The sequence below is a fragment of the Acomys russatus genome, chromosome 21 (assembly GCF_903995435.1).
Source record: "Acomys russatus chromosome 21, mAcoRus1.1, whole genome shotgun sequence".
In the NCBI taxonomy this organism is placed as follows: Eukaryota; Metazoa; Chordata; class Mammalia; order Rodentia; family Muridae; genus Acomys; species Acomys russatus.
Genome location: NC_067157.1, coordinates 43,108,706 through 43,121,983, shown reverse-complemented (window position 1 = coordinate 43,121,983; position 13,278 = coordinate 43,108,706). Strand labels below are relative to the sequence as shown.

General features: G+C 40.1%; 1 protein-coding gene across 2 annotated transcripts in view; it reads right to left on the bottom strand.

The window, feature by feature from the left end:
- Positions 1-13,278, bottom strand: part of Samd5 (sterile alpha motif domain containing 5) — a 393,914-nt gene that overhangs the window by 88,227 nt on the left and 292,409 nt on the right. The window contains exon 2 of one of the 2 annotated variants that reach the window (XM_051164253.1): positions 7,279-7,432. The exons of the other annotated variant lie outside the window; for it this stretch is intronic. Within the exon in view, the coding sequence (XP_051020210.1) occupies positions 7,325-7,432 (108 nt within the window). The 3' untranslated portion in view covers positions 7,279-7,324. Of the gene's footprint in view, positions 1-7,278; positions 7,433-13,278 lie in introns of those variants that run through there. 2 annotated transcript variants of the gene reach the window in all.

The window sequence follows — 13,278 nt, the reverse complement described above, 5'->3', positions numbered from 1 at the left end:
ATGAAAACATATATGCATACTCACACATGCAAAAAGAGAATAAGGAAGAAGAGAAGAAAAAAATGAGATGGAGGGAGTGGAAGAGAAAAAAGAGGAGGAAGTGAGCTAGAAAGTGTTAGATCCTGGTGCTCGTGCATGTGCGCACGTGCGCGCATGCGCGCGCGCGCACACACACACACACACACACACACACACACACACACACACACGACGAGGAGTTGAAATAACATATTGAAGATCAGGTGGTGAAATACCTCGATTCTCAGAATTCCCCTACAACAGTCACATCAAGTTAAGCCTTAATCAAAAACCAAAAGTACACAAAAATATGCAGTAGCGAAAGATATCATTTCAGTTTCCTGTTCTTCCCTTTGTCGTGCACTCTTAGTTGTAGTTCACCTTTCTGGAAAGTCATATAATATTCAAATACTTCATCAGATATTTGAAGATAATTTATCATTTAAAACTTGGGCTCTCTGCACAAAACATTTCTTCACAGGCTCTTCCAGTATCACAGCTAAAGCCTTTAATCTGGTGTTAGAGACATCTAAGTCTGTGTGTGTGTGTGTGTGTGTGTGTGTGTGTGTGTGTGTGAGAGAGAGAGAGAGAGAGAGAGAGAGAGAGAGAGAGAGAGAGAGAGAGAGAGATACAGAGAGAGAGAGAGAGAGAGAGAGAGAGATGTATGTCTTTCCTAATTTAAAATATCTTCTTATTTTATATTATCATTAAACCCCAAACTTTAACCATCTTCCAAGGAAGATTATGATGGATTTCATTTGTTTATTCCTTAAGCAATGACTAGCTAGAGTAGAGTACCTATAGATTGCTGCTCATCAGTAAGTACTGACCAAATAGTTACTGAAAATCCTTTAGGAGAAAAAACATGTTCCCTTCATCTCCTTGAAGCCTTCATTTCTTACTCAGGTGTTTCAAATTTATTTTATGAATTCTAAATTTTTTTTTTGCTGTGTATTATTTGTTAGTTAAAAACTACACTATTAATTCAATTGAGTGACTGTGTTTTCTCAATCCATTGTTAAGTTTCTGGTACACTTCAATTGTGAGTAGAAGAGAGTAAGTACATCCACAGATGAATTGAGTAATTCAGATCCATTGTCTAATTCAGATGAGTCAACTAATAAGTGCACACACACACACACACACACACACACACGATACATATATATATATATCTTCAATATATTTTTAAAAGGCACTAAGTAATAAATGCTATCATCATGATTTCATCTCTATTTACTTAGTATTAATAATTTAGTTGTTTTAATGCTGGTGAATCAAGGGTATTATTTTTAATTTCTTGATATAACATTACCATGACATTTATAAACATTGTTAACAAAATTTAAAAATAAGTTCAAGTTAGGCATGGAGCACTTATCACCAGGACTCGGAAGATGTAGGCATAAAGATCAGTAGAGACTAGTTTGTGTTATATAGTCAGATGTAGTATCAAAAATGAATGAATGAATTATTGATTGAATGTGTACAAGATGTCATGATGTGTATTTAGAGTTGTTGGGTGCAGTGAAGAGAGTGGCTCTGAGACAGTGATAATCTGTCATCATTAGGCACCTCAGTGTTTCTAAGTTGGCCAATAAAAAAGTGCCTACTCTTGAATGCACACCCACTATGCACACTTTCCCTTTTCAAATACAGGTCACTTCCTATCATATTTACCACCTTAAAATGTTAAAACAGTGCTTCTCTCTGGTCAGATGAGGGAAACTCAATTCTTTCATATTGTTTTAAGGTTGTTTTTTCCTGTGTAGCTCTAGCCAAAGCATCTTGACTCCTCTCATTTCCTTTTTTTTAACCCTTCCAGAGAGTAGATGGTCCAGTTCTATGAGCGTTCCTTACTTCTCATATGCCATTCTCTCTGCTCCTCAACACCCCTGGGAATGTCTATTCTTTCCAGGTCTATTTTTTTTTCAAGGAATGACCAGGCTCAATCTTGTCTAGTTCCTGAAATCACCGGGACCAGATCCATTCCATGAGCTATGGCTGTATCCTTCTCAAATGCTGTCCACCCGGTGAATGCTTCCCACCCTCCTCTCAGACCTGGGTCTCCTTAGTAGTGATTTTTTTTTAACTTGAACAGAATGTTAGAATTACTGGAGAGGTTTAAAAAAAACCCAATACATAGACTCGTTATTCTCAGTCAGAATAATGCATGGTGTAGAATAGGCCCTTAATGAGTATTTTTAAGCAATTAACCTATTCAGTAGAAATGAGAATTGATTTTTCCCTTCTTTCTTTTTTTTAAGCAATAATGGAATGCATCTTAAGAATGTGTAGAATTGTTTTGATATAGACTTGTATTTTTTGTTCCTAATATAAAGGCTATTAATGACAATTGGGTGACAATTATTTTTGTTCAACTTAAATGGATTGTTACATGGAAAAATGTCCTAATCATAATAAATTTAGAATGGTAACTTCACAGGTCAGAGTCATTAGGATGGATAACTGAGAGCAAAGGTTTTCTTTGGTAGAAAATTAATGAATGAGACTTTAGGAAGGAAACATTAACTCTTACATAAAACAGGTTTTTTTTTTTGTGGTCTTCAAAAGGTAATTTATTTTAAAAAAAAAAACACGCTAGGAAAATGGTCTAGCCAGTAAAGCACTTGGCGGGAAAGAATGAAGACCAGGTTTCTATCCCTGCACTCACATGATGAGTGTGGTGGCATGCATCCTGGGTGATGAGTGTGGTGGCATGCATCCTGGGTGATGAGTGTGGTGGCATGCATCCTGGATGATGAGTGTGGTGGCATGCATCCTGGATGGTGAGTGTGGTGGCATGCATCCTGGGTGATGAGTGTGGTGGCATGCATCCTGGGTGATGAGTGTGGTGGCATGCATCCTGGATGGTGAGTGTGGTGGCATGCATCCTGGGTGATGAGTGTGGTGGCATGCATCCTGGATGGTGAGTGTGGTGGCATGCATCCTGGGTGATGAGTGTGGTGGCATGCATCCTGGATGATGAGTGTGGTGGCATGCATCCTGGATGATGGGTGTGGTGGCATGCATCCTGGATGATGGGTGTGGTGGCATGCATCCTGGATGATGGGTGTGGTGGCATGCATGCTGGGTGGTGAGTGTGGTGGCATGCATGCTGGATGATGAGTGTGGTGGCATGCATCCTGGATGATGGGTGTGGTGGCATGCATGCTGGATGGTGAGTGTGGTGGCATGCATCCTGGATGATGGGTGTGGTGGCATGCATCCTGGATGATGGGTGTGGTGGCATGCATCCTGGATGATGGGTGTGGTGGCATGCATGCTGGGTGGTGAGTGTGGTGGCATGCATCCTGAGTGGTGAGTGTGGTGGCATGCATCCCGGATAATGAGTGTGGTGGCATGCATCCTGGATAATGAGTGGGGTGGCATGCATCCTGGATAATGAGTGGGGTGGCATGCATCCTGGTGCTGGGGAAGGAGAGATACCAGGATCCCTGAGGCTCCCTGGCCACCCAGTCTATTGAAATCTTTGGGTTCTAGGTTCAATGAGAAACCTTGTCCAAAAAACAAGGAAGAGAGTGGTTGAAAAAGATATTCTACATTGAACTCTGGCCTTCTCATATATGAGTACACACTCATGATGATATACAAATGACACACACACACACACACACACACACACACACACACACACACATATATATATATATATATATATATATATATATATATATATATATATATGATCTTTCTAATTCTCTTTTTAAAAAAATACTTAAATTCTTTGAGACTCTCATATGATACATTTGGTCATATTGACCCTCTCTTTCTTAACTTTTGCCAGACCACTCTTTGACCCTTTCTCTCTCTGTGTCCTCTTATCATTATTAGTAAAAAAACTATCAAGTCAATTTGATTATCTATATATCTTTAAGCATGGGACCATCCACTGGTGTGTGGTTACTCTACCACGAATTATAGTCTTAAAGAAAATGAATGTTTTCTGTCCCAGTACCTGTCAGTTGTCAATAGCCATTCAGCTAGGCATGGGACTTCCTACAGGGATTCTGTCTGGGTTGATCTGTCCGGGTCTTGTACACGATGTCACGACTGCTGTGAGAACATCTGCTTAACTGCCCTGTAGTGTCTGAAAAACAGTTTCTTTGTACTCATCCCCCACGTCTAGCTTGTGCAATCTTTTAGCCTTCTCCTCTGCAAAGATCCCTGAGTCCTGGGAGGAGTGGCTACGATAAGGATGCCCCATTTAAGGCTGGGCATTCCATGGTCTTTCTTTCTCTGCCCCTTGTCCAGTTGTGAACCTCTGTTAATTCCCATCCTGAGCAGCACTGGTGTGTACTGTGGGTATAGTGCTAAGTCACGAGGACTCAATTTAATCCTATGTCTATTTAGCCATGGCTATGCTCTGTCAGGCCACAGGTTCTTGGCTGCAATAATGGTGCCAAGTAAAAATCTTTCTCCTTCTCCATCTGACAAGGGCACATAGGTACACATGAAATATATGACAGTGAACGTCAGTAGGATGAACAATTACTACGTGTTAATGAAACAAGGAAATGGAAAGCTGGGGATGTAGCTCAATGCTTGGGTGCTTTGTCTAGCATGCGTGAGGTCCTGGGTTTGAATTGTGTAAGCTGGGTGTGGTGAGATTCGCTTGTAAGTCCAAGGACTCAGACTCTTGAGTCAGGAGAACCAGAAGTTCAAAGTCATCCTTGGGACCTATCAAATTTGACATTAGCTTGAGGCACATGAGACTCTGTCTCAAAAAATTATTTGTAAATAAAATTAAAAGGTACATGCTAAGGTAAATAAATTCTCTTTTGAAACTATATCATTAGCAGGCCCTTGCTGATTTATCAGGGATAATTTAACAAGCTTTCTCAATTAGTGGTGGGTGAAATTACACCTAGTTGCTTCATGCTTGCTGTTCATGTAGCCTTGTGCTGTGGTCTACAGGCTCACTCACATTCTGGGATTTGACTTCCCAAGGAGTCTCTTAAGTGTGTCTGGCAAAAAGGGTGTTGGACCAAACTTTTTCATAGGGCTTCCTTGTTCCTTCTTTGAAAAGCAACTGCTTAGAGTCCATATCAGGGACAGGAGCAGGGACAGTCCTACTACAAAGACTGGGAGCGAAGAGACCATGAGAGAAATTTGCTGTGCAAAGGCATTGATGTATCCCACTGGCTTGGGGAGCTTTGAGCTGTCACAGAGCATTGCTTCAAATCTGTCTATGCTTTAGAAGGCAGCCAAAAGAGACATCAGAAATGGCACACTCAAACAAACTTTGAATTAAATGTTAGGATGTATGTCCTCTTTGTCTGACCAGTGAACCAGAAATGAATCACCCTTCTCAATAAAAGAGAGACAAAAAAAAAAAAAAAAGATGAAAGCATGTTTTAAGTACCCACAAGAAGTTGGGCTGGCAAGATTGCTAAGTAGGTACAGCACTTGCTAACCAAACATAGGGTTCTGAGTTCAGATTCCCAGTAGTCAGGTAAAAGCTGAACAGGATGGCATATGTCTGTAACCCCAGCACTAAGGGGGCAGTGCGAGTAGGAGCCAGGTAGTCTGTCTAGCCATGCTGGTGAGCTTCAGGGTCAATAAGAGACCCTTTCCTAAAATATAAGATAGAAAGGAGCAAAAAGCCAAATTCTGGCTTCCATGGACACATGCAATGGTGTGTGCACCTGCACACATGTACATACATTCGAGAAGAGTTGATGCTATACAGGAGTCTTACTTTTTAAAATATTTTATTCAATTATTTGTATAGCTATAATATAGCAGATTGATGGGAGTGTGGGGTGGGCCAGCATCAACAGAAACAGCAACGTGTGGATTCAGGACCAGGGTTAGTTGTGGCCTATTAGCTTATCAGAGTTTTTAATGTAAGGGGTTGGCGTCTCCATTGCTCATTGTGAGTAGTTCTCTTCCGCTACATGTCACAGTGATAGAATCGCTAGGAAAACGAACAGGGTGCAAAGCTAGTTCTGGGAGTAGTTTTCAATTAAAATGTGGTCCTCAGCTTACTGCGAAGTAGCATCATTTCCAGCTATCGTTAACTTACATGTATCAATTCTGTCTCAAAGGTACAGCTTTGAAAGATAACTGGTTCCTCTTTAGGTAGAATATTATGGTTTCAGAACTGGGATATCCTGAATTTATTGAAAATGCTAGGCATATGTCATAACACACTATGCAATGTACATTCAAAAAATACTATGCAATTACTCTCAGGTTTTCAAGTATTCCTCACATTATATCTAAATGGAAAGAGACTGATGCTCATAATTAGCTACATTTTAAGGATTTTGCGGTATTGTTAGTTATAGTGCTGACTTATAAGTTCCACAGATACCACAAGGCACCTCAATTTGTACTGTATAGTAAAGTAAATCTGCAGGATGTAAACGCAGATACAAAGGAGCACTGTATCTCTCTGTGCCAGATAAACAAATACTGCATATCATGAACATTGACAATATTTATGAACCGTAAAAATCAGTATTATATTTCTCTATAAATTTCAGGCCTTCCCCAGGCAAATGCTGTTCCCCAGGCATATATTGCTTTAGGAATTTTATATTATTAGATCAATGCCATTTGGCTAGACACTGTATTTTGGACTATTAGAAACTGTTGACGTTACCCAGAGGAGTAAATGCATACATATGAAAGTTCATCATTTTTTTGAAAAATACCTATATGTTAACATGGTTATTTCTTTTCCTACACAACTCAAGCGAAGCCTTTGCAATACAAGAATCTGGGTTTTCTTTTCCTTGTACACTGTGCTGAGACAGTCAGACCCACAGGGCTTGTTGGATCAGGAAAAGTTAGGTACAGTTATGCTGTTTAATTCTTAGCAGTTTAAGGACAGTAACTATCCTCCATGCAGCCCCCAAAAAGGCAGGCCCAAGCAGATGCTCAGTGGTTAAAATTGCATTGCTCGAAAGCCTGGAAAGCCAGTTTTGATCTTCAGATCTCAGCATAGAAGGAGAAGAAGATCAATTTCCAAAAGTTGTTCTCTGACCTCTACAGGTACTGTGGCTCACATACACCACACACCGAGATGGTGGTGATGGTGATGGTGATGATGACGATGATGATGATAACAATAATAAAGTAGTAAAAAATTAAAAAGTAATGCAAGACTAAATCACTCCTTGAGTGTGACTGAACATATTTGGGGAAACGGTTGGCCCAGCTGACTTATATTGAGGGCACATGGGAAATAGCATCTGGATTTTGGTTATAGGAGCATTAAGAGCATGCGGAGTTGATCCTGGGATGCAAAGCATCACTATTTCCCATTATGTGCACACTAGATGGTCCCACTACTTGAAGCTCTGCTTTCCAGAGAACAATTGTTTCTCAGGATGATTCGGTGGAATGATTTGAAGTTCAGGCTACAGCACAACCTTATAAAAGCCTGAAACAAATGCAAACATAATTCAGGGTTAAGTCACAAACATGGCATCTTTCCTCATCACAAGGTACCTACTTGCTAAGAAGGAATTGCTGCAGTATTTTTGATATTATTATTAAAACATTAACTTTCTATAATTAAAAGTTCTTATAGGTGGGCTTGAGAGTGGCTCAGCAGTTAAGAGTACTGGTTTCTCTTTCAGAGGACTGGAGTTCAGTTCCCAGCACTCACACAACGGCTCACAACCACCTGAAACTCCATTTCCAAGGGATCTGATGGTCTTTGCTGACATTTTCAGTGCACTGCACTCACACGCACATACAACACACACACGTACATGTGGATCAATAATAAAATAAATTGTAATAAGAAGTGTGTTTTTTAAAAGATTCATATAAAAAGGTCTCATAGGGGATTTTATTTTCCATAGTAAAAACAAATTTAATTTTAAATATAGGTATTGGCTGCCTAATTTGTCAAAAAATAAAACACCCAAAAGCAGTTTTCATGCCTAGCAAGTCTTATTTTTATGCACTTGTTACAGTGTGTTCATACATGCATATATGAATATGTATATGTGTTTGCACATGTGTTAAGATGAGCTGTATTTGTATCCATAATAAACTGCCTCAGTATGGTATTATCTAATTAACTTGTAATATATACACTGTATGTATGTCCTATTGTCCATTCAAAGCCAGAAAACATAAAGCTTGCTGAGTTGGCCCACATATATTTCCTCAAGAGTCCAGATTTCTGCAATAGCACTTTTGACTCTCTAAGCCACTCAGAAATTTTGCATCAAATGAAGAAATGCTATGTGAAGTTTAAATAAACCCACAAATGCTTTCACACAAAAGACACCAAGCATATTAGGCTGTCTCATGTCTCGCTGTCGTCTTCCCCTCACTATTTTCATAGCATATCTTGTTACCTAAAACATATCACTTTTATTTTTCAATTAATGCCTTTGCCACCGTGTGTCAAAATATCATTAAAATTTGGCAGCCGCAATGCAGATGTTGTCTTTAACTGTGAAGCATATCATATCTTAAACTGCTTGGATTGACCCTTGCCTCCAGATTGGGTCTAGCCCTTGCCTGGACAAAAGCCTGCAGTCATGGGTTGTGCTCCTTTTGGGAGACAGAAGCTGGGAATGGGCTTTCAGCACTAAGTTAACATAGAGTGCCATCTTTTTTTTTCATACACTTAGGCTTGCCTTGAACTAATTTGTACAATTAATTCTAAACTTGCATAGGTCAGCAATAACCCACTGTAAGTGCTAAATCAGAATGCAAAAAAAAAAAAAATTAAAACTTTCCCTCAATATCCATTAAGCACTTTAGTGCCAACATAATACAATACTAATAGTACTAAAATATAACCTTAAATTTAATTTTAAGTAAATCAAAACCCATGCACATAAGCCATTCTTAGGAGGAACGTGTGTGTGTGTGTGTGTGTGTGTGTGTGTGTGTGTGTGTGTGTGTGAAATCCTTTTGTACTGATATATAAATACACATTGCACACACATATATACATACATGCATACATATGCACATGTGTTATAACATACATATACATGCACATTCAGGAACTGGAGAGGCAGCTCAGTGCTTAAGAGAAGTTCATGCTCTTACAGAGGACCCACCCAGGTTCGATTCCCAGCACCCGCATAATGGTTTACAACCATCTGTAAATACAGTCCCAGAGGATCTGATGTCTCCCTTCACCCTTCAAAAGGCACCATGGGCATGCATGCGGTACACATACATACACGCAGGCAAAATATGTATAAATGTAAAATAAGTGAAACATAAAAAGTCTATTTAAAGGTAAATATTAAGAGATTTGCTCATGCTATATTAATGTGCTTTAGCTGGTGTGAGTTTAGTGAGTAAGGACCTGGGAATTAAATGCCTCGAGTCCTATCTCTACCATTTATTAACTACATACAGTAGGTGAATTTGTTGACCTTAGAGCGTTAGTTTCTCCATGGGTTTAAAGTGAGGCTATTGTAAATAACAGCTCCCTCCTGAATGAGCTGCTACAAGGATTAAGTAAGTTAAGATGTGTGAGGCAATGCCGTGTTTCAGTGTCACAAGTGGTTAGACAGCCCCTGGTAGGCCATCTAACTATATACACTAGCATAATATTTGACAGTGATTAATAATGTCTGGAAACGGTTTACATATTTATGCATTATAATTTTATTGTGAATATATGCACAAGAAAGAAAACAACAACAATGACAAAAAGCCTAAAAGGGGCAGGCCCTTCAGGATTCCAGAGAAACCATTGTGATCACAAGAGACCACAACTCCAGTGTGTGACTAACCCTGAAGACTGTCCAAGGGGACAAGGTGCGGGAATGGAAGACAGTTGACAGTCATAACCCTGACTTTGTGCAGGCCTAAGCTAATGTGGGTGTTTGTGTCTAAATTTTCAACAACAAGAAAAAAACTTAAAACACTAAGTTGAAAAGGAATTCACCCATGTAGTGTGGGTAGGAAACATCTTTTAAAGACTCACATGCTGAAGGCTTGATTCCCAGATGCTGGAACTGTTGAGAAGTAACTGGACCACAAGGGCGTTAACCTCATCTATGGAAACCCACTGACGAATGAGCTAAGAGGGACGGGGGCTTGTCTAGAGGGAGTAGGCCTTTGCAGGCCCAGCACTGGTCAGTTTATGTCATCCTCAGTAGGAAGCAGGCGGCACCCTGTGCCATATGTTCCTACTGCTGTGCGTTCTCCTTGTTCAAGGACAGAGCGATGGAACAGCCGACCCTGGGTGCAAACCTCAGAAACCATGAGCCAACATAATAATCCTCTGATTGGGTGCATTGATTTCTTTTAGTCCATCCCAGTGATAAGCTGATTAATACACTCGCATGATAGAAAGAAAAAAAGAAAAAGGGCTAGCCTTGTAGCTGTATTGTAGAGCACTAATTATGCTGTACTTTTACTATACATTTAGATAGACAAGTAACATTGTTTTACAATGGCCTACAGGATCCAGTTCAGTGACATGCTGTGCTTGTTTGGTAATATTGGTACTACATGCTGACAGGAGGGACACACTGACTTTGGGGATTTGTGATGTGCATGTGCATAGTGTGCATGTGTGTGTGTATGTATTTGCATATTTGCATATGTGTGTTTGGTGTACATCTGCATGTGTGTGTGTGCATATTTGTTTGTATGTTGGTGTGTGTTGTGTGTATATGCATATAGTGTGTGTGTGTGTGTGTTTGTGTGTATGTGAGACAGAACTTGGTCCTTGTATATGTTCTACCACTAAGCTGATATCCCTAGATAAGCTGCCCAGGGTGGCCTGGAATTTGCAGTCCTTCTGCCTCAGCATCCTGAGTATCTGGGATAACAGTCATGCATACCCACCTCTGGATAGTTTTAAATATAGTCATGCATGACTTAATGATATGAGTACATTATGAAGGATGCACTATAAGGCACTTTCATTTTTCATGCAAACATTGGAGACTGTACTTAAGAAAAACCAAGAAAGTACTAAGCCATACATATGTGTATGTTTTTGTGTATGTACGTGAATATGTTTGTGTATAAATGTGCATATGTAATGTGTATGTATTTGTATGTACATGTGTGGTGTGCATGCATATATGTATATTTGCACGTGTGGTGTAGTGTGTGTATATGTGTTTGTATATGCATGTGTGTATATGTATTTGTATATGTGTTCTGTGTATTTATGCATGTGTATGTCTGGGTGAATGTGTGTGCATGTATATGTATGTGTGCATGTGCTTGTATATATGTGTGTGCATAGATTTTAAGTAGAACTAACTTCTTTTTAAAAATTTTTTTATTAATTTATTCTTGTTACATCTCAATGGTTATTCCATCCCTTGTATCCTCCCATTCTTCTCTCCCTCCCATTTTCCCCTTATTCCCCTCCCCTATGACTGTTCCTGAGGGGGATTTCCTCCCCTTGTATATGCTCATAGGGTATCAAGTCTCTCCTTGGTAACCTGCTGTCCTTCCTCTGATTGCCACTAGGTCTCCCCCACCAGGGGACATGGTCAAATGTGAGGCACCAGAGTACGTGTGAAAGTCATACCTCACTCTCCACTCAACTGTGGAGAATGTTCTGCCCATTGGCTAGATCTGGGAAGGGGTTTAAAGTTTACCTCCTGTATTGTACAGTCACTTTGGAAATCTATCTGGTGCTATCTCAGAAAACTGGGAATAGGGCTTCCTCAAGACCCAGCTATTCCACTCCTTGGAATATACCCAGAAGATGCTACAGCACACAACAAGAAAATTTGCTCAACCATGTTCATAGCAGCCTTATTCATAATAGCCAGATCATGGAAACAGCCTAAGTGTCCCTCAGTAGAAGAATGGATAAAGAAACTGTGGTACATATACACTATGGAATACTACTCAGCTATTAAAAACAAGGAATTCCCGAAATTTGTGGACAAATGGATTGAGCTAGAAATGATCATAATGAGTGAGTTAACCCAGAAGCAGAAAGACTCAAATGGTATATACTCACTTATATCTGCACACTAGCCCAAAGGGGCATGTCCCACGAAAGCCTTCACTTACCAGGAAACTGGGACAGAGGGGAGGACAACCTATTGGGACTCTAGATGAGAACTAACTTCTTTGTAAATCTTGCTGCTGCTTCCAACAGGAGATTCTAGATTCTAAGCCAACCTCTCTGAAGCTGCTCTCTCAGAAATCATGTCCATAAAATGGCTCAGAGGTAGAGGTCAGAGAACAACTTTCAGGAGTTGTTTCTCTCTTCCTAACATGTTGGTCTTGGTATTGAGCGCACGTGGTCAGGTTTGGTAGCAAGTGCCTTGACTCACTGACTCATCTCATCAGACCCAGGGGTGCTTTTTGTAAAAAACTATATTTCAGGTTGGAAAGTCTATCCAGAGGAACTGGAGTCAAAGAGGACAAGTAACACCTTCTGAAGATGTTGCCTGGGCAAGGAGAGGGACACACAAACACACACACACACACACACACACACACACACACACACACACACGGTGTTTGCTAAGTACAGGAGAAAGAGAGAGAGAGAGAGAGAGAGAGAGAGAGAGAGAGAGAGAGAGAGAGAGAGAGAGAGAGAGAGAGAGAGAGAGAGAGAGAGAGAGAGAGAAAAGAGCATACTTGAGCCTAAGGGGTTTATTATTTCGTAATTTGAGAAATTATGTTTCTAAATATTAGATTTAAAGCAAATTGCCACATATCTTATTTTCAGAACAAAGAATTATAAAAGTATGCAAGTAGATAAATAATTTCTGGACTGTTCACTAGACAGGAAAAAATTGAGATAGTAATTTCTGTGCATCTGCAAACTAACCAATTAAAACTGGGCATATTATATTCCCTGGGAAATGAGATAGTCAGCCCTGGCTTGATGAGAAATTGTGGCATTATCTTGCTCTGAGAGCAGCATGCTGGGAGTGTTTATGACACAGTTATGGTGAGCCTGTATGGAAGGTTCAACCAGAAAAACAGAAACCACCTCTTGCATTTAAAAGTAGTGGATCCAAAGCAAAGACTTGCTTATACAGGCCATGGAAGAACTCAGAAGTCAAACACAGGCAGTAATGGTAGCTGTAGAGAGCATAACAGACCACTGTGACCTTTCAGAAAGGGAAATAAAGGGCAGATGTGGGTGTGCAAATCAGTGTTCCCTTGGTCACTATAATGTAATACCCGCATTCTGGAGGCAATCAATTTATAAGGGATAAAAGGCTACTTGGACTCATAATTCTAGAGATTTTAATCCAGGTGTAAGTGGCCTCACGGCTTTGGACCTCTGGAGCAGGAAGCACAGGCTGA